The 19,822-nt window shown below is 31.2% G+C and overlaps 1 protein-coding gene across 1 annotated transcript in view; it reads left to right on the top strand.

The window, feature by feature from the left end:
- Nucleotides 1–19,822, top strand: part of LOC127739180 (calpain-9-like) — a 33,488-nt gene that overhangs the window by 7,362 nt on the left and 6,304 nt on the right. The window contains exons 4-17 of the mRNA XM_052250790.1: nt 301–481; nt 960–1,040; nt 3,343–3,443; nt 4,279–4,356; nt 4,652–4,809; nt 5,730–5,890; nt 7,010–7,221; nt 8,023–8,131; nt 9,154–9,211; nt 13,389–13,447; nt 14,876–14,944; nt 16,918–16,996; nt 18,061–18,177; nt 19,277–19,329. Of these exons, the coding sequence (XP_052106750.1) occupies nt 301–481; nt 960–1,040; nt 3,343–3,443; nt 4,279–4,356; nt 4,652–4,809; nt 5,730–5,890; nt 7,010–7,221; nt 8,023–8,131; nt 9,154–9,211; nt 13,389–13,447; nt 14,876–14,944; nt 16,918–16,996; nt 18,061–18,177; nt 19,277–19,329 (1,516 nt within the window). The remainder of the gene's footprint in view (nt 1–300; nt 482–959; nt 1,041–3,342; nt 3,444–4,278; nt 4,357–4,651; nt 4,810–5,729; nt 5,891–7,009; nt 7,222–8,022; nt 8,132–9,153; nt 9,212–13,388; nt 13,448–14,875; nt 14,945–16,917; nt 16,997–18,060; nt 18,178–19,276; nt 19,330–19,822) is intronic.

The raw sequence follows: 19,822 nt of genomic DNA, 5'->3' as shown, positions 1-19,822 counted from the left end.
TGATAAATGTGGAAGGACTTTTTGAAAAGTTTGTTTGGAAAAGGTCAAGTAAACACATCAATAAGTTCCTTGAAAATAACCTTATTACTTCTATTTATATTTATTTCAATAAAGCACTCATACAAATGTTTTAAAAATGTCCTGATGAAAAAAATCTCATCACACTTATAGAACTATTTTGCCTGTGTAGGAATTCATACTGGTGATGTCATAAAAAGGGGTTTATGCACATATACAAACATTTTGGTTCTCACCAATGAAAAAGACTTAACACTTAAAGTGATCTGTTTTTATTTTCAGACTGTATGGGTCCTATGAAGCTTTGAAGTCTGGGAATGTTGGAGATGCCTTGTCAGATTTTACAGGGGGCGTTTCAGAATACTACACACTACGAGGACAGAAAGCCAACTATCCTAAGGGACTAGTCAACATATTGTTTAAAGCATTAGACAGACAATCATTAATAGGATGTGGTATCAATGTAAGATTATTTGTATAAATTACAATTGTTGGTTGAAAAATACCAAAGATTATATTAAACTAAAGCTGATTTATTTCTGTAATGAGTGCCAATAGAAATACATTGTACAACACATCACAATCGCTTTGGATCTATTTGAATGACAAAATAATAAAGCTCATTTAAGGCATTCCTTTAACATTTGGCTACACATTACTTGGACATTTCGGTCTTGCACCAACATAGTTCAGAAACTGGCAATACAATTTGTAAGTCTCATAGAGGTCAAAGCAAAACTTACTCATTAACTTCATGTTTACAATTATTAATTGCAGGGTAATCGTTAGTAAGCATTCACACACAGTTCAGTTTATTGTCTTTTTATTTCATCTACCAGCTGGTCTGTCTCAGATTATGCCTAGTGGATTGTTAACATGTTATGCTAGAAATGTTTCAGGTCTATAAAACATATTGTTCATTATGTGTTTGTTTTTTTTAGCTCCCACCAGATGGCAGGTCTAGGACAATGTCTGATGGATTAGTGACAGGTCATGCTTACAGTGTAACAGATTTAAGAGAGGTAATTTAAAAAAAAAGTTCGTGATGACAGGATAAAGTTAGCTTCTGGGATATAGTATTAAAATGTGCCCTCTTACTAGACATCACCACATCCGGGGATAATATTCCAAATAAGTATGTCTGCTCTTACTCTTATATGGTATACCGTAGAAAGGCTTGTATAGTTCGCACTGGTACATAGTCCGCACCCCCTTCTCCCCACGAAATTTTAGGTAAAAAAACTTTTTGTAACTGTTAGAAAAGGTCTAATGAAACTCCGGTAATTTCAAATCCTGTGCGGTCGTTTGCGGTATTTTCTTGGAAAAACCTGTTTTCCATCATCAAACAGAAGCTGAAACAGCTTGTAAATAATTCTAGAACGCTTCATGATTGTTAAAATAAGTTTAATTTACTTAAAAAACAATTTCGAAACTTGTGTATGTTTAAACAGGAAGCTTAAAAAGCACGTGTAAAAGAAGAAATTAACCGGTGAGAGTCGAAATCCGTACATAACAGATATCACTATAATACGACTTTGAAAGTAAAACAGTTCCATCCTTTTGTAAAACAGTCTTTAATATATCTATCACATTAATGTTTGAAGGGTCTTAAGCTAATACAAACCATATTAGTCAGTATGAAACACCAAAACGGAACGAACAATAACCGATTACGTTTTGTAGTCTACAAATTCTAAGCTGGTTTACGGTTGTCTTTTTGACTATGTTTGTATCGTTTCAATCAAGCAGATACCAGTTTATTTCAACCAATGCATTGAAAAGAAACGAGAAATTTGTAATGAAAGGTTTAGTTTTTATATTTATCAGTATTAATTTGATATTGAATAGAAATAACTTATTAATATGGATGAGTTAAAATTATTAGTTTGAAAAATGATAAGAGCGCCCTCTACAATATAAATAACAAAGATGGCGGAACGTAAACAAACCACCTCGCCCGCGAAATTGAAATTTTTCTCTTATTTCTTGCTTATTGTACTCTATAGTCCGCACCCCCTCTGGAAGGTCCAATTTTGGAGAATAAAACCGCGGACTATACAAGCCTTTCTACGGTATGCCTCAAGGAAAAGTACCAGTTTTTTGTCTTTCAACAACTGCTTTGAGAGTTTTTTTAATTGTTTATCTGTTTCAAGGCAAAACTCTTAACACTAACAATCCAACCCCAGCAGGAGTAAACCAAATACTTTAAAATTGGTATTTGCTGCTTCTCACTGAGCATGCAGTATTAAGAAATTAGAGCAAAGACTGATCTTCTTGGAGTTAACATTATGTGTCAAGGTAGGATGACATGTCTTCCTACTAACTGTTACCGTGTGAACTAGCATGTTAAAAAAATCCGGCTCAGTATGTCGGTCTAGTACAAAGCAGGTTGATATTCATATATCATTTTAAACATGTTCTCGTCCTGAATATACATTTAAATTACTGCTGGATGTTAAACAGTCTTCCATCATCATCATCTAACAAAAACAAACATCTCGCCATTTTCCAATGGTAGTTTCCCAGCTGTCCTCAAAACTCATCCATTTTTATGCCCCACCTAGGGGCATTATGTTTTTCGGTCTGTGCGTCCGTTCGTCCATTCGTCCGTCTGTCCCGCTTCAGGTTAAAGTTTTTGGTCCAGGTAGTTTTTGATGAAGTTGAAGTCCAATCAACTTGAAACTTAGTACACATGTTCCCTATGATATGATCTTTCTAATTTTAATGCCAAATTAGAGTTTTGACCCCAATTTCACGGTCCAATGAACATAGAAAAAGATAGTGCGAGTGGGGCATCCGTGTAGTATGGACACATTCTTGTTTAGAACCTATCAAACTATTGGTTTTCATACTAAAAAAGCATGAAATATCAAACAACAGTGGATAAGTCTATCAATTTCCTCTTTGAAATTAGAACATAACTAAAACATTTAAATTCTTATGGGAATACTTGATGCTTATTTATCTGTTGCAGTATATAAATTTTGATGGAAAATTCTTCCTTTAAGAGCACCGCTACGCAGCAAATTACTGCCTGAAAAAATATCTGTTTCATGTACAGAATTTGTCAAAATAAATCTCTATATAAAGGCCATTTAAATCCACATACAGCATTGGCTATACTTTTAAATGTGACAACAGGAAAACAGATGAAAGATAAGACTTAGATGAGCCTGCATGTCAGGTTTAAAACCAATCTATATGCAACCTTAGTAAATGTACAATGCCCAATGCCTGTGATGCAGATTGTAATTTATTCTGGTGTTGATATACCTTCACATTTCATACATTGTTTTTAATGACAACATTAATATTGTTTTGCAGATACTGTTGATGTCTGATAGTGGAGAAATTCCTATAACATTAATCAGAGTAAGGAATCCTTGGGGATATAAAATAGAATGGAGGGGCAGATGGGGTGAAAAGTAAGTGTTTCTTTACTCTAAAAAAGAATCAGAAAAAAAATCTGTATTGATAGGAAAAAATACATTTAATGGTGTAGCCAGTATGTAAGTAAGAAGATGTTGTATGATTGCCAATGAAATAACTCTCCACAAGAGACCAAATGACACATTATGCATTCTTGTTTTTGTGGAGCATCCACATTGTCTAAAAAATCACTAAATTATCCTCCATATTTTGTATGTATGTGCATGGTAATGCCACTAAAAGAGCAAAGAATTTTTAGTCGGTGTCAGTTACAATGGGGTCTCATTGGGGGTGTGGTCTGATCCTGGATCCCACTTATTGTTTTGTCAGATTCCTGTATCCCGCTTATCATTGTAATAATAACGCTTGTAATTTCACATGTCCCTCCCGACTTCGTTTCATGTTTTCACTCACAATAATTTGACTTTCACGAGTCACACTTACATAAAATCAGCCAATCCCGCATCACGCTTAGACCCAAATGAGACCCACTTCCAATGAAGCTCTGAAAAAATGTATCATTTGTGCATTAATTTAAATTCATATTTTAATTCTGATTGCATTAAATTTATGTTGCATTCCTATTAGAAATAGCATTAGTTTATGTCACATTCTCTATAAATCATTAATTTGCTATAATAAAGGCAAACAATAATTTGCTTATTCATAGTATCTGAGAATCCAGTTTCTATAAATGTCCTTACACTGCCTTGTAATATAAGTTCCTTTTGATGAAATGTCTTGTACTGCTAATTCAGAAAAGTAAAGTTAAATTTTTATCATACACCAGATTTATTGTCTTAATAGTATCTTGTTTATGTTGTTTCACAGATCAAGAGAATGGAACAGTATTCCAGAAATAGAACGAGAAAAAATGGGACTTATATTCAGGGACGAAGGAGAATTCTGGTAATGCAGCTTATAGCAGAAATGTTATTTTTAATTCATGAAAGGGGAGATAATGTGTATTAATGTACAATCAAGCATTTGGTAGAATAACTTGCATTTAATAAGGGGGGAGGGGAGAGGGGAGACAGTAAAATAGGAAATTATCAGAAAGTTAAAGTCTACATTATGTCATTTAAATCTTTAAGATTACAATTAAAGTTGTGGAAATGATAAAAAATCTTATGAAGTGCCTGGAATTGTCGAATGACATAATATATGATGTACAATCTGTTATAAGGAATATTCTATTGGATAGGATGGAATTTGGAGATTTTCTGCAGAAGTATGACACATTAGAAATCTGTAATCTGACTCCAGATGCTCCTGTAGAAATGCCAAAACAGTGGCATACAGCGGAATTCCACCATAGATGGGTCAGAGGATTTAGTGCAGGAGGAAGGCCTTCAAACCAAGGTAAGAAAATTACTCTATACTATACTGAAGTCTTATGGTTGCTCTGTCAGACCATCGAATAGTTGTTGCAGATATCAATATGCCTCAAGATATTTGAACAGTGTTTAGATACATGGTGTTTATAAGGCAGCAACCCAACTACACATGATTGACATCTAGGGATATTTTTACAGTCTTAAACGTTTGAAAAAGCATTTATAGCAGCAATCAATCTCAAAATACTCTATGTTAAAAAATGGTCTGTGTAAACTCAAGGGAGATAATCACAATCAAAATTGTGACATTGTCTTCAAACTCTTAATTGTTAGAAAGAAAATAAAGAGACAATAAATTACTGTTCTACCATCCTTTAAATAAGTGGGTAAAAATTAAAGCTTTAGAGCCTGTTGGCCTCAAAAGATATATTTAATTATACTTACAAAGATTTAATCACATTAAAAGTACCAATATTACTGCACCAGATGGGCATTATGACAATAAATGTCTCTACATTGAAGCGTGAGGCCTAAATAATTGAAAATCTAAAAACCTAATAGAAAGATTGAATAGCTTATAAACATAAACAGACCAAAAGGTCAATCCTGGACAAGGAATCAGAGCTACGCATGAGATATGTTCCTTGATTTAAGATTATTTCAAAAATATCAATACAGCAAATTTAAACTTTTTATGAGATATGCAATTCACAATTTGAAAGAGACGGTTTACTAGAAAAACAGGCTTTTGGTTTTTTTTTGAAAATTAAAAGATTTTCCTCTTTTTGCAAAAAAAATTGATTAAAACAAATTTGAAAATTAGTGTAATTGTTTGCAATTGAGTTTGATTAAAAAAAAATTGAAACATAGTGTCATTGTTTGGAATTGGTTGATTTTTTTTTTTTTAAAATGGTGTCACTGTTTATATTTTCTCGGTTATTATAGACACACATTGGTCCAATCCTCAATTTTCTGTTACCCTGTCAGACAGAGACGAAGATGGAGATAACGTTTGTAGTCTGGTTATACAACTTATGCAGAAAGATGGAAGGAAACTAAAACAGTTTGGAAAAAAAAATCAACATATAGGCTTCTTTGTTTATCAAGTAAGAATTTTATCAAATAAAGTGGAAAGTTTTAGCCTCTTATAATTTTCAGATATACTAAAACCAATTCATCATTTGAAAACAGATGGAATACAGAGTATATACAAATGAGATAATCTGGGTACCTATTAAGAGCAAAGGCAAAATACCCAATGTTATCAAAGATATCAGAAATTATGGTAATAATGGAAAATTATAGATTTTTTGTGTAAGTTTGGTTTTCAATTCTATAAAATTATTTTCCATGGACTTATAAAAATTTAATAATAATTGTACTCTTGTGAACTTTGTTTTGTGTGTAAATTTTCATAAATATTGAATTTGTTCACCCTTTTTTAGTGTGTAATTGTTGATCTGACTCCTTGTTACATTATTGTATAATGAAGATTTACAATTCAGTTTACATTTCCTTTTGGTAGACCAACTTTTCCCAATAAATCTGCAGGCATTTTTGTCATACTGGCAAATCTTATTTTTACAATCACATGAATAATTCTGTAAATACTTTACACAGGTGATCTGTTCATCCTGATAATAAATATTGTGTTACCTCATATTTTTATTTCTGTCTGAAATTATCATTTTGATTGAACAACACTAGAATTTTGAGGAGTTAAATGCATTGTTTACCTCCCTGAATGAAGGAGCTAATCATAGGATTTTCGAGAGGGAGAAGTGACTTCTGTTTCCAAGAGAGAATAGGGAGAAGCAGTCAACTTTTTTGAAAATAGATTTCAATTACCGTGTTTTAACGATTAAAATCATCATTTTGCCAGCAAGATTATGCCCTGTCTGAATGTACTGTGTAGCTGCAGACAATGTTTGATTAATAAGATAGAAGTCATTTACAAATAAATGTTTTTAAGTTACAGACTAAATAATACTTTCTTGTAAAAAAGTGGAAATTAGTCTTGGATTGTACTGTCTTGAATATAAGTTTATTAAGGAGTATAGATTTATCTATTTGGGAAATATAATTACCAGCGCAAGCCAACAAGTGACTAAATGTCTAATCAAAGGTACTATCTGTATTCCTGACTTTGCTCTCAATTTCTTTTTGTATAAACAAATGTTTATTCATATTCCTGATGAATTAATTTGAATTTCTTTTCGTTTCAGAATTTAAAGAGTCATCCATTGCCATTGAAGAAGGAATTTTTTGACAATAATCAAAGTGTACAATCTAGTGGGCTATTTATAGATTCTCGACAAATTATAAAGCGATTAACTTTACCGAGAGGACAATATGTAGTGATTCCATGTACATGGGATATTAATGAAGAAGCAGGATTCTACCTCAGATTCTTTTTTGAAAACCAAAACACAGCAGAGTATGTATTTTTTACTGGAATTACACTCTAGACCAAAATTTGAAAAAACTAAATAATATATAATGATTTAGAGTATGTCCAGTAGGACCTATTCAAAGGTCAAGACTGAGAATGGTCAGTTGTGTTTGAGGAGGTACAACCTAAGTTTTGGTGTAGCCTAATTTATGAACTGATCATTTAGAGATATAATGCAACCTCTACGTATTAGTCAATTTTTAGTTTCCCCATTGCATTGCAGGTTTCAATTTACAAAAAATTTCTATATTTTACAGATGTACATCCGCTCATTAGGGAAAATGGCCTTCATGCTATTTCTGACATTTTGTATTAGTTGTCAAGTCAGATATTATTGTTAACTTTATATTAATGTGATTGAAAGCAACAGGACAAAAAACACAATTAATCTAATAGTATTAGATATTCAACTACGACATGAAATTCAGGAATCACTTTAATTACTGTGAATTCATTATTATTCGTGGGTTACCAATTTTTCGTGGATTTCATTGGGATAGGTGAACCGCGAATTTAAATATTGAACGAATTACAAATTTCTATTGGATTTTATGCAGACTTTGGAAAAACCTAGAAATCAAATGCCCACAAAAATGCAAGATTTCCTCAATCCACGAAAATTGGTACCCATGAAAATAAATGCATCCACAGGAATCTTGCATTATTATTTGTTGTTTTCGATTTTAAGAATATTAACAGTTTTCAGTACTTCTCAATGAATGCTTAGAATTAATGCTATTGGAACATTATGATCTTTTTTTAGACGGTATACTTTTGTACTTTCAGAGACATTGATGAAATTCCAGAAAAATCAGACACGCCACTACTTCAGCATCCTCCAGATAAAGAACGAGAGGAACAGTTTAAACGATTCTTTTATGCTGTGTCAGGGGAAGTAAGTCTTGTAGCACATAATCAAAACTACTGAAACAAGATCTGTTAATATGGTTGTTGTATCAGGAAAAGTAAACCAATGTTAAACAATTTCAGTACACTAACATGTCGACAGAAATATTACTACATTCAATGGTCTCAAGGTAGTTTGTTTGTTTGAAGTGTGAGGTGGAGGGTTTGATCCTTGACTGGGTTAAACCAAAGACTTGAAAATAATTATTTGCTGCTTCTGCTCTAAGCGCTCAGTATTTATTGATAGAAGCAAAAATTGGTCGACTTGTTATCAGAATATATTGTCCAGGTATAATAACCTGTCTTCTGAGATCTGTTAGCGTTTGAACTAGCATGTTAAAAATTTGGCTAAGCTAATTGGTCTTATACAAAGCAGGGTTCATATTCATCTCAAATTAACATGTTCTCATGTTGATGTGCATGTACTATTTGCTGCTGGACAATAAACACCAATCAATCACTCCATTTACACATACATATCAATTTTTTATAGAGGAACATTTTAAAGAAAACTCTTATGTAACGTAAAACAAGGCCACCCTTTGGAAATTCTTTGTTTGATGTTGCCTACCCATGCCTTCTAGGGTTGGGTAGGAAGATAGTAATCTTATTTTTTTTTTTGGCCTACAACACAAGTTACATGTTTTAGACAAGAAAACAACATTAGAGCAGGAAAAAATCTTTAAAATTTTTATTTTTTTATTTTTGGTCCAAATGAAACATTTTACAATGTAACAATAGATCAGATTTAAGGAGTGGATAAAAGGAGATGTGGGGTATGCCATGGTAAGACAGAAATGTGATTGATGCGGAACACACACAAAAAACATCTCTAGGTCAACAAATGATCTACAACAATAGAAAAATGTCTTTGCATAGTCATAAAATTTAAAATACATATACAAAAAATACTATATTTTTATATATTTTCCTTAAAGGCTACAAAATAATATAGTATTCTTATTGATGGATTTATAGAAAAAATATTAATGATTGTAATCTATTTTTTAGGACATGGAAGTAACGCCTTATGAATTGCAACAAACATTAAATGAGGCATCAAGGAAAGGTAATTAAGGATAAGAAATAGACAAAGGAATAATTAGGCTTCCTAAATAGAATTAATTTATGTATGTAGTAAAAACTACATCAATTTCAATAACATTATATATTTTCACAAGACTGCAAAATGGTATGAAATTGATAAATGTTAAGCTCCCTAAAAAGAATAAAATTGTATATGTAGTAAAAGCTACAGCAATTTCAATAATATTTCATATTTTCACAAGACTACAAAATGGTATGGTGTTATGGTTATCATCGTTCTTCTGTAGACAAAATGAATTCCATGCAGGAACTAATATTCTTTTAAACACTTGCTGAAGGAAATTTGAGATTTAAGGATAGTCCATTTCCCAAAAAGATGGTTTACAGAAACTTATAAAAGTGTTTTCAATGATATTATTATAAATCATTTTTTTATATGACTACAAAAATTTGCGGCCGTGTAAAGGTATGGGGATGTTGTTGTCGTAGTTGGTCATCCCAAAGACATTTGGTTTCCAGACAATAACTTGAGTAAAAGTGTATGGATTTGTATGAAATTGTACCACAAGGTTTCATGCCACAAAAGGCAGTATCACTTAGGAATTAGGGGCCAAATAGGGGTAAAAAATTAGCAATTTTTAAAACTTTGTTTAAATTGCTTATTTCTGACAATTTCAATTGGGTTTAAATTATCTTGAAATATTGGTGTTCTTTGATATGCTTAATCTTACCATGTATTTAGCATTTTATTTTACATCAATGTTGTTTAGATTTCCTTATTATTTTTTTTTTCATGAAACATATCAATGTTTTTCTAGGTTCTATGCTGTTTCTGGTATACAAAGAGCTGAAAAAGGGGGAAGGGTTCTAAATTTAAAATCAAGTCTATTTGATGTCTTGTTTTTATACGACCGCAAAAAATTTTTTGTGGTCGTATATTGGTATGACGTTGGCGTCGTCGTCGTCGTCGTCGTCGTCTGGCGTCGTCCGAAGACACATTGGTTTTCGCACTCTAACTTTAGTTTAAGTGAATGGATCTTTATGAAATTTTACCACAAGGTTCAATACCACAAAAGGAAGGTTGGGATTGATTTTGGGGGTTATGGTAATAACAGTAAAGGAATTAGGGGCCAAAAAGGGGCCAAAAATAAGCATTTTTGTAACTTCCAGACATAACTTGTGTGTTAGTGTATGGATCTCTCTGACATTGTACCACAAGGTTCCATATCACTAAAGGAATGCTGGGATTGATTTTGGGGGTAATTGCCTCCAAATTTTAGGAATTAGGGGCCAAAAAAGGGGCAAAAAACAAGCATTTTTCTAGTTTCATGACAATAACTTGTGTGTAAGTGTATGGATCTTTCTGAAATTGTACTACAAGGTTCCATATCACAAAGGGAAAGCTGGGTTTGAGTTTGGGGGTAATTGCCCTAAACGTTTAGGAATTTGGGGCCAAAAAGGGGCCAAAAAACACATTTTTTTCTAGTTTCCAGACAATAACTTGTGTTCAAGTGTATGGATCTCTCTGAAATTGTACTGCAAGGTACCATACCACAAAGGGAAGGCTGGGATTGAGTTTGGGGGTGATGAATCATAATGGGGGTTCAAAAAATTTTGGGGGGGGATTTATTTTTTTTTCCTTTTTTTTCTTTTTTTCCTTTTTTGTTTCTTTTAAAATTTTCCATTTTAAGTTGGTTATTTCTGATTTATATTTAAAATCAAATAATAATGATATGGTAGGAGATACACACCAAACAGGATGTGTAAATTATTATATAATAAGTATTGTGCAATAGCAAGAAATTTTCAATTGCACAGTATTGCACAATAGCAAGAAATCTTCAATTGCACAGTATTGCGCAATAGCAAGAAATCTTCAATTGCACAGTATTGCGCAATAGCAAGAAATATCCAATAGCACAATATTGCGCAATAGCAAGAAATTGTCAATTGTACAGTATTGCGCAATAGCAAGAAATATTTAATAGCACAGGATTGTGCAAAAGAAGATACTTCCTATAAATTGCTTATTTCTTGACCAATTTCAATGGGGTTTTATTCTTGATTTCATGGGGTTCTTTAATATGCTGAATCTAACCGTGTATTTAGTTTTTGGATTTTGGGCCCCGTTTTTAAATTGGTCCACATTGAGGTCCAAAGGGTCCAAAATTTAACTTTGTTTGATTTCATCAAAAATTGAATTATTGGGGTTCTTTGATATGCCGAATCTAACTGTGTATTTAGATTCTTAAATTTTGGTTCCGTTTTCAAATTGGTCTACATTAAGGTCCAAAGGGTCCAAAATTAAACTTAGTTTGATTTTAACAAAAATTGAATTCTTAGGGTTCTTTGATATGCTGAATCTAAACATGTATTTAGATTTTTGATTATGGGCCCAGTTTTCAAGTTGGTCCAAATCGGGGTCCAAAATTAAACTTTGTTTGATTTCAACAAAAATTGAATATATGGGGTTCTTTGATATGCTGAATCAAATCATGTATTTAGATTTTTGATTTTTGGGCCCCGTTATCAACTTTGTCCACATTGAGGTCAAAAGGGTCCAAAATTAAACTTTGTTTGATTTCATCAAAAATTGAATTATTGGGTTTCTTTGATATGCCGAATCTAACCGTGTATTTAGATTCTTAATTTTTGGTTCCGTTTTCAAATTGGTCTACATTAAGGTCCAAAGGGTCCAAAATTAAACTTAGTTTGATTTTAACAAAAATTGAATTCTTAGGGTTCTTTGATATGCTGAATCTAAACATGTATTTAGATTTTTGATTATGGGCCCAGTTTTCAAGATGGTCCAAATCGGGGTCCAAAATTAAACTTTGTTTGATTTCAACAAAAATTGAATATATGGGGTTCTTTGATATGCTGAATCTAACAATGTATTTAGATTTTTGATTTTTGGGCCCCGTTATCAACTTTGTCCACATTGAGGTCAAAAGGGTCCAAAATTAAACTTTGTTTGATTTCATCAAAAATTGAATTATTGGGTTTCTTTGATATGCCGAATCTAACCGTTTATTTAGATTCTTAATTTTTGGTTCCGTTTTCAAATTGGTCTACATTAAGGTCCAAAGGGTCCAAAATTAAACTTAGTTTGATTTTAACAAAAATTGAATTCTTAGGGTTCTTTGATATGCTGAATCTAAACATGTATTTAGATTTTTGATTATGGGCCCAGTTTTCAAGTTGGTCCAAATCGGGGTCCAAAATTAAACTTTGTTTAATTTCAACAAAAATTGAATATATGGGGTTCTTTGATATGCTGAATCTAACCATGTATTTAGATTTTTGATTTTTGGGCCCCGTTATCAACTTTGTCCACATTGAGGTCAAAAGGGTCCAAAATTAAACTTTGTTTGATTTCATCAAAAATTGAATTATTGGGGTTCTTTGATATGCCGAATCTAACCGTGTATTTAGATTCTTAATTTTTGGTTCCGTTTTCAAATTGGTCTACATTAAGGTCCAAAGGGTCCAAAATTAAACTTAGTTTGATTTTAACAAAAATTGAATTCTTAGGGTTCTTTGATATGCTGAATCTAAACATGTATTTAGATTTTTGATTATGGGCCCAGATTTCAAGTTGGTCCAAATCGGGGTCCAAAATTAAACTTTGTTTGATTTCAACAAAAATTGAATATATGGGTTTCTTTGATATGCTGAATCTAACCATGTATTTAGATTTTTGATTTTTGGGCCCCGTTATCAACTTTGTCCACATTGTGGTCAAAAGGGTCCAAAATTAAACTTTGTTTGATTTCATCAAAAATTGAATTCTTGGGGTTCTTTGATATGCTGAATCTAACCATGTATTTAGATTTTGGATATTGGACCATAATAGGTGAATGTCCAATTTAAAATTTTTAAGTTCTTAGACCACATTCAATCTGTGTTAGAAACCTATGCTGTGTCAAATATTTAATCACAATCCAAATCCAAAGCTGTATCAAGCTTGAATGTTGTGTCCATACTTCCCCCAACTGTTCAGGGTTCGACCTCTGCGGTCGTATCAAGCTGCGCCCTGCGGAGCATTTTATTATAAATCCTTATAATATTCCTGTCATTTCATGGCAAAATTTGCCCTCTTGCCCCTCTGCCATAATTGAATCAAGACACAACATGGAATGAAATTGCAAACTTTAAGCTGTTTACTTTAAATTAATTTGAATGTTACTATTTTTCAGATCAACATCACAGAAATATGAGTATAGACACATGTAAAAAGTTTGTGTCTTTGTTGGATGTATCCTTACCATCTTTATTTATCATATAATACTGTGGATTCATTTATTTTTATGGATGCTTATTCACGTGCATTGACAAAGAATTGAAATTTTGTAAATATTTGATTTCATGGTTTTGCCAAAGTGCATACAAGTTTATAGAAAATGTGTACTTCATTCAACATTTAAATTGCTGGTTTACCTTTACCAATGAAATCCCAGAAAAATGATATCACACAAATAATAATAAATCCACAGAATAAATAATGATTCAATTCGTATTTCTTAGAGAGATACTTTCCTATTAGTATGTTTTGAACCATACCGATCAATATGTTTAAAGTCTTTATCAATTTCAGAAAATATTCAGATTTATGATATTTATTTATCACATGATGCCAGATCATTTGAATGTTTGAAAGGCAGCAGACGACACCAACAGATCATTTGAATGTTTGAAAGGCAGCAGACGACACTTACAAAAAAAGTTATTTTGAAGACTACTTTTGTTGTCTCCTTTACTTAGCATGAAAATACAAATTTTGTTGAATAGAATTTTTTCTGTTATAAATTTTTGAAATCATTTTAGATAAAGAAATATATCTGCCTTATCCTTGTCAAGATTTGGTCTTATTTAAGGTAGATTCATGGTATACCGCCATCTTGGATTGTACAATCGCAATACACAATCGGTCTAGATCTTTGCCCAAATCTGCAAATTAGGAGACGGTTAGGCAATTTATAGGTTAGACTGTTTATTAACTGAAAGAAAACTTTGTGAATTATTGCATTATTCAAAAGGTTTAAATAAATACGAAATAATTGTGTTTTTAGACTCATTTTTTCAACTTGGCCATTTAAGGGGAGATAACTCTTATAGTTAAAAATTTATACTGGACTGATAGGGAAATTTTAATTTTTTACTTGTAGCAAGAAAACAAGTTCGGTAACACCATTTTTTCTTTTTATTTTCTTAAAGCATATTATTATTTTCTTAAAGCATATTATAAAACCTATCTTTTCATATTTTATTTCAAAATTCTATCTCATAGATTTCTTTTTATGCACAAAAATGTGTTTTTTCATGAACAATCTAAGCAAATTTGTGCAATTTTGTACGACCCGTAGCTTGAAAAATAGCACGGTGACCCATACTTTTTATTATATTTTTGGAAAAAGCATAAAAAAATCTTTATTTTGGCAAAGTATAAAAAAATTCTATTTGAGGAAATATATACCTATGATCTACCTAAGGTTCTTTTTGGGTTTTATCAGCTCTTCAAAGTTTGTATTAGGTTTTGGATTTTCAAATATTTTGGCCTTGAGCATCACTGAAGAGACATTACTTGTCAAATGTGCATCTGGTGCAGTAAAATTTGTACTGTTTATGTTATTATAGGATATTTTTGGCAAAATGAACAATGTTATATCTCTTTAACCTTATTCAGACAGAATTATTAGGCAAAATAGGTTATACAGAGTTCTTGTACTTGTGGAATTTACTCAAAAGTTGGAAGGTAAGTCATTTTAGATTCCATATAAAACCATTGATATTAAAGTTAACACTAAATCTGTTGTTTTTTTCTTCTATTTTTAGTCCCCTACCGACGAAGTCGAAGGGGACTTTAGGTTTGCACTCTGTCCATCCGTCAGTCCGGCAAATAAGTTTTCCACACTTGTTTTCTTCCTGCTTGAAGATATTGATTTGAAATTTGGTATATAGTTTTATCATGACAAGTTACAGATCAAGTTTGAATTATGTTCCGGTCTGATGATTTTGTGCAGAGTTATGGTCCTTGGACTTAGAAAATTCACTCAAATAATTAGTTTTCTGCATTTTTTTTTTGTCATGCTTGAAGATATTGATTTAATAATTGTATATAGTTTTATCATGACAAGTTACAGATCAAGTTCAAATTTTGGTCGGTCTGATGATTTTGTGCTGAGTTATGGTCCTTGGACTTAGAAAATTCACTCAAATTATCAGTTTTCCACTCTTTTTTTCATCATGTTTGAAGATATTGACTTGATATTTGTTATATAGTTTACACCATGACAAGTTATAGATCAAGTTAGCATTTTGTTCCAATACAATGAATTCTTTACCGGTAGGGGACTATGTATTGCCATGCAATACTCTCAGAATGCTTGTTTCTTCTCTCTCTCACTAATGACAAAATTGGCAGGTTACATGTTACCTCTGTATGAATTTGCTGATCGGTATAATGCATGCAAAAAACACACTACAATTTATTCAGAGATAAAGAGAATTTGAACTACATAAACTTTGTTAACTTTAAACTTTGATATGAAATTGATAATCAATATATACTAGGAAGACAAGCTAAAATATCAGAAGCTGTCAATGGAAATTCATGTGAAAATTGGCGGTTTTGAAAATTTTTACAGGGGTAAAACAGCATTTATAAAAGAACATTTATTCAAATATACGTGGAGAAAAAAATACAGAACATTTTATAAGGTAAACAGAACCATTCTTCATGTTTATGTTTGGTAAAATGTTTTAACTTTTATGATGACGATACAAATATGCTTCGATATGCATTTCTGCTGGTACCTCTATTTCTTTGAGTTTGTTAGAATTCTTGAATATTATGGAATAGGCATGTGGAAAGTAAAGTTAGATTAAGATCAATATTCCGATAATCCATTTTTAGTTTGTAAGGCTTATGAACTTTTTATGCACCACCTAGGGGCGTTATGTTTTTCGGTCTGTGCATCCATTCATCCGTCTGTCCCGCTTCAGGTTAAAGTTTTTGGTCAAGGTAGTTTTTGATGAAGTTGAAGTCCAATCAATTTGAAACTTAGTACACATGTTCCCTATGATATGATCTTTCTGATTTTAATGCCAAATTAGAGTTTTGACCCCAATTTCATGGTCCATTGAACATAGAAAATGATAGTGCGAGTGGGGGCATCCGTGTACTATGGACACATTCTTGTTTACATTTACTTTATTATTTTTATTTTATTTGCTACTAAAGATTGGCTTTGAAAATATGGTAATAGATCTACATAAGTTTTTAGTTATTTAATATTACATGATAATTGTACTTTATAGTAAGATTATCTCCCTTATTAAGAATATTTTTTTAAAATTTATAGTTAAATATAAATTTCATAATTTTACCCACTAAAACACAAGATGTTTCCAGAGATGTCTCCCCTTGTAAATCTATTCCAATTGAAAATAATCAGATAGTTTAAAACTCTTTAATTGAAATCTTAAGTCTTTCGTATGATGAAATTTCAGAAAAAAACATTTTCTTGCCAATTTTATAGATAAGTGGAATACAACATGTCACAAATTATACTTTGCAGAAAGATGTTTCTCAGGTTCCTTTACATGCTTAGAGTTAAGTTCAATACATGTATTATAAATCCCTCAACTACATGCAATCTAAAAATCTTTTAATGTTCAGTCTTTAATATTAAATTTGGTTAAAACTGAATAATTTTTCAATTGTAGAGAATCTACTTCCAGTATGATACAGATAATATAGGATCTTTTAGTTGTTTTGAATTAAGGAGGGCACTTGGAGCAGCAGGTAAATTATATATAGATGTTATATAGATCAATTTTATAAGCAGTTTGTTCTGTTTGAGCTTGTATATAGTGTATATCTTTAATATGAATTTATGCATTAAGATGTCATGAAATAATTGTATTGTTCTAAATACTCTTTACATAAAACTTAACAATTTATCAAAAGTGATATGATTGAGACTGGTAGTAATTTGTATTGTTTGTAAGGATTTAGGAGTAATATGTATAGTTTGTAAGGATTTAGGAGTAATTTGTATAGATTGTAAGGATTTAGGAGTAATTTGTATTGTTTGTAAGGATTTAGGAGTAATTTGTATTGTTTGTAAGGATGTAGGAGTAATTTGTATTGTTTGAAAGGATTTAGGAGTAGTTTGTATTGTTTGAAAGGATTTAGGAGTAGTTTGTATTGTTTGTAAGGATTTAGGAATAATTTGTATTGTTTGTAAGGATTTAGGAGTAATTTGTATAGTTTGTAAGGATTTAGGAGTAATTTGTATAGATTGTAAGAATTTAGGGGTAATTTGTATAGTTTGTAAGGATTTAGGAGTAATTTGTATTGTTTGTAAGGATTTAGGAGTAATTTGTATTGTTTGAAAGGATTTAGGAGTAGTTAATTGTAGTTTGTATTGTTTGTAAGGATTTAGGAATAATTTGTATTGTTTGTAAGGATTTAGGAGTAATTTGTATAGTTTGTAAGGATTTAAGAGTAATTTGTATTGTTTGTAAGGATGTAGGAGTAATTTGTATTGTTTGAAAGGATTTAGGAGTAATTTGTATTGTTTGTAAGGATGTAGGAGTAATTTGTATTGTTTGTAAGGATGTAGGAGTAATTTGTATTGTTTGAAAGGATTTAGGAGTAATTTGTATTGTTTGTAAGGATTTAGGAGTAGTTTGTATAGTTTGTAAGAATTTAGGAGTAATTTGTATTGTTTGTAAGGATTTATGGGTAATTTGTATAGTATGTAAGGATTTAGAACTGGTCACATGTTGTACAACCTATCTAGAAACAAAATCTAGGGATAAAAGTACTTTGAAAATATTATAATTTTTGCTGTTTTTTTCCAGGTTTTACAATAAACAACAGTTCTATGCAAGCTTTGATATTTAAGTATTCTAATGAGAAATGTCATATAGACTTTGATGGTTTCCTTTCCTGTTTGTCTAAGCTGACAAAATTGTTTAGTAAGTATGAATATGACATTATTTTTGAAAAACAAAATCATCTGGATATTCAGATAAATTGAAGACAATATGACATAGTTCTGCCATTATAATTACAAGGAAACTCATCGTAGTTTCATTTGGACATAAGGTGAAAGAATATAAAAAAGTTGTCAACTCATAAATTATTGCCATGTAAGGTTGGCGTTGGCAATGATAGATTAAATGAAAATAAGATATAATAAAAACTCTCATTCATAATTTCAGTAATGATTTTCCTTCATAAAATTTTTGCAATCTCATTATTATATTACACAATTATGCCAGTGGTCAAGGATCAGCTATAATATATGCACACTTTAATTTCTGAATTTACAATATTTAAATTTTTATGCCCCTGCGACAAAATTACCTAGTGACAAAATGTCTAAGGGCATATTAATTTATCCCTGTCCATTTGTCTGTCTAGATATACATGTAGATACATGGTTTGTCCGGCTATCTCCTACATTTGCCAGGTATTTAGACTTAGTCATTTTTTTTGGTACTAAAAGTCAGAAAGGGTGGATGTTAGATATTCACAAAAACCGGTAGATGGACTTCTTTTCCTTCTCACTTGCTATATAATTGAAAACTTGGGTTGTACTACTACAATTTAATATCCCTAGTGCTTGAATAGATATGATTTTTCAGTATTGTCAAATATTTGATCAATACCTTGTTGACCACTGGAAATAGAAAGTTGAACTTGGTGACTACTAAAACTGGAGAGTTGAAACCTTTTGGCTGTACATTCAATCCTGCAAATGTAGACATTCAGAACAAAAATAAAAGATAGATCATCGTACTACTTATCACAAATTTAGTAAATTTGTAGATTATTGCAACTTGTTTCAGGATTATTTCTTAATTTTGACATCAATTTTGTGTTCACTTACTCCTTCAGTTGCTGAATCAAGTTACATATAGGGAAGGGAGGGTATTTATATCGATAGACACATTCTTATTTAATTTATTGTTATCTTTTTCATAAATATTAAATGTAATACCGGTATTTATTGAAAATGTTTTTGTAGGAAATCTTTTTGATTGATAATTGACAATAATTAATATATTTCAGATGACTTCAACAATATGAAACAGAATGGCCAGATTACGTTAAGCATTGATCAAGTAAGTAATGTTTAATAATTTTATTCAGTGAATGTAGCAGACACACTCAGAAATTTTAAAGTAAATTATCTACTGATGAACAATATTTGTATAAAAAAGCTTAAACACCGGCTTTGTACTCGGGTCAGGTTTATGAATTTTATTCAGATGTTCAGACTTCTTGGGTTTTTTCCTACGATACAGGGTAAAATATTTTGCCCCTTATCACCCTCTTTTCTTTTCATAGAAGACTTCAATAGCTCTTAAAAAGGTCATTACCAAAATTTAAGCAGATTCTAGATTTTTTTCTTACCATTTAAGACCCAAATAAGGCCAATGCTAAATATATGGCAAAAGTCCGAGTCAGCCTTTTCCTGCCAATATTTAAAAATCGAATATCTCAAAAAGGAGTTCCATAACCTATCAATATTTTAGCTTATTTTGTTCCTTTACTAATAATGATCTTCTGACTTATAGCAATGTATAGTATCAATTTTAAATTCCAGATTTTTTT

Source organism: Mytilus californianus, unplaced genomic scaffold, assembly GCF_021869535.1.
Source record: "Mytilus californianus isolate M0D057914Y unplaced genomic scaffold, xbMytCali1.0.p SCAF_4, whole genome shotgun sequence".
NCBI classification, from domain to species: Eukaryota; Metazoa; Mollusca; class Bivalvia; order Mytilida; family Mytilidae; genus Mytilus; species Mytilus californianus.
Note: the sequence above shows the minus strand (reverse complement) of the source record. Positions and strands in the feature narration are given on the sequence as shown.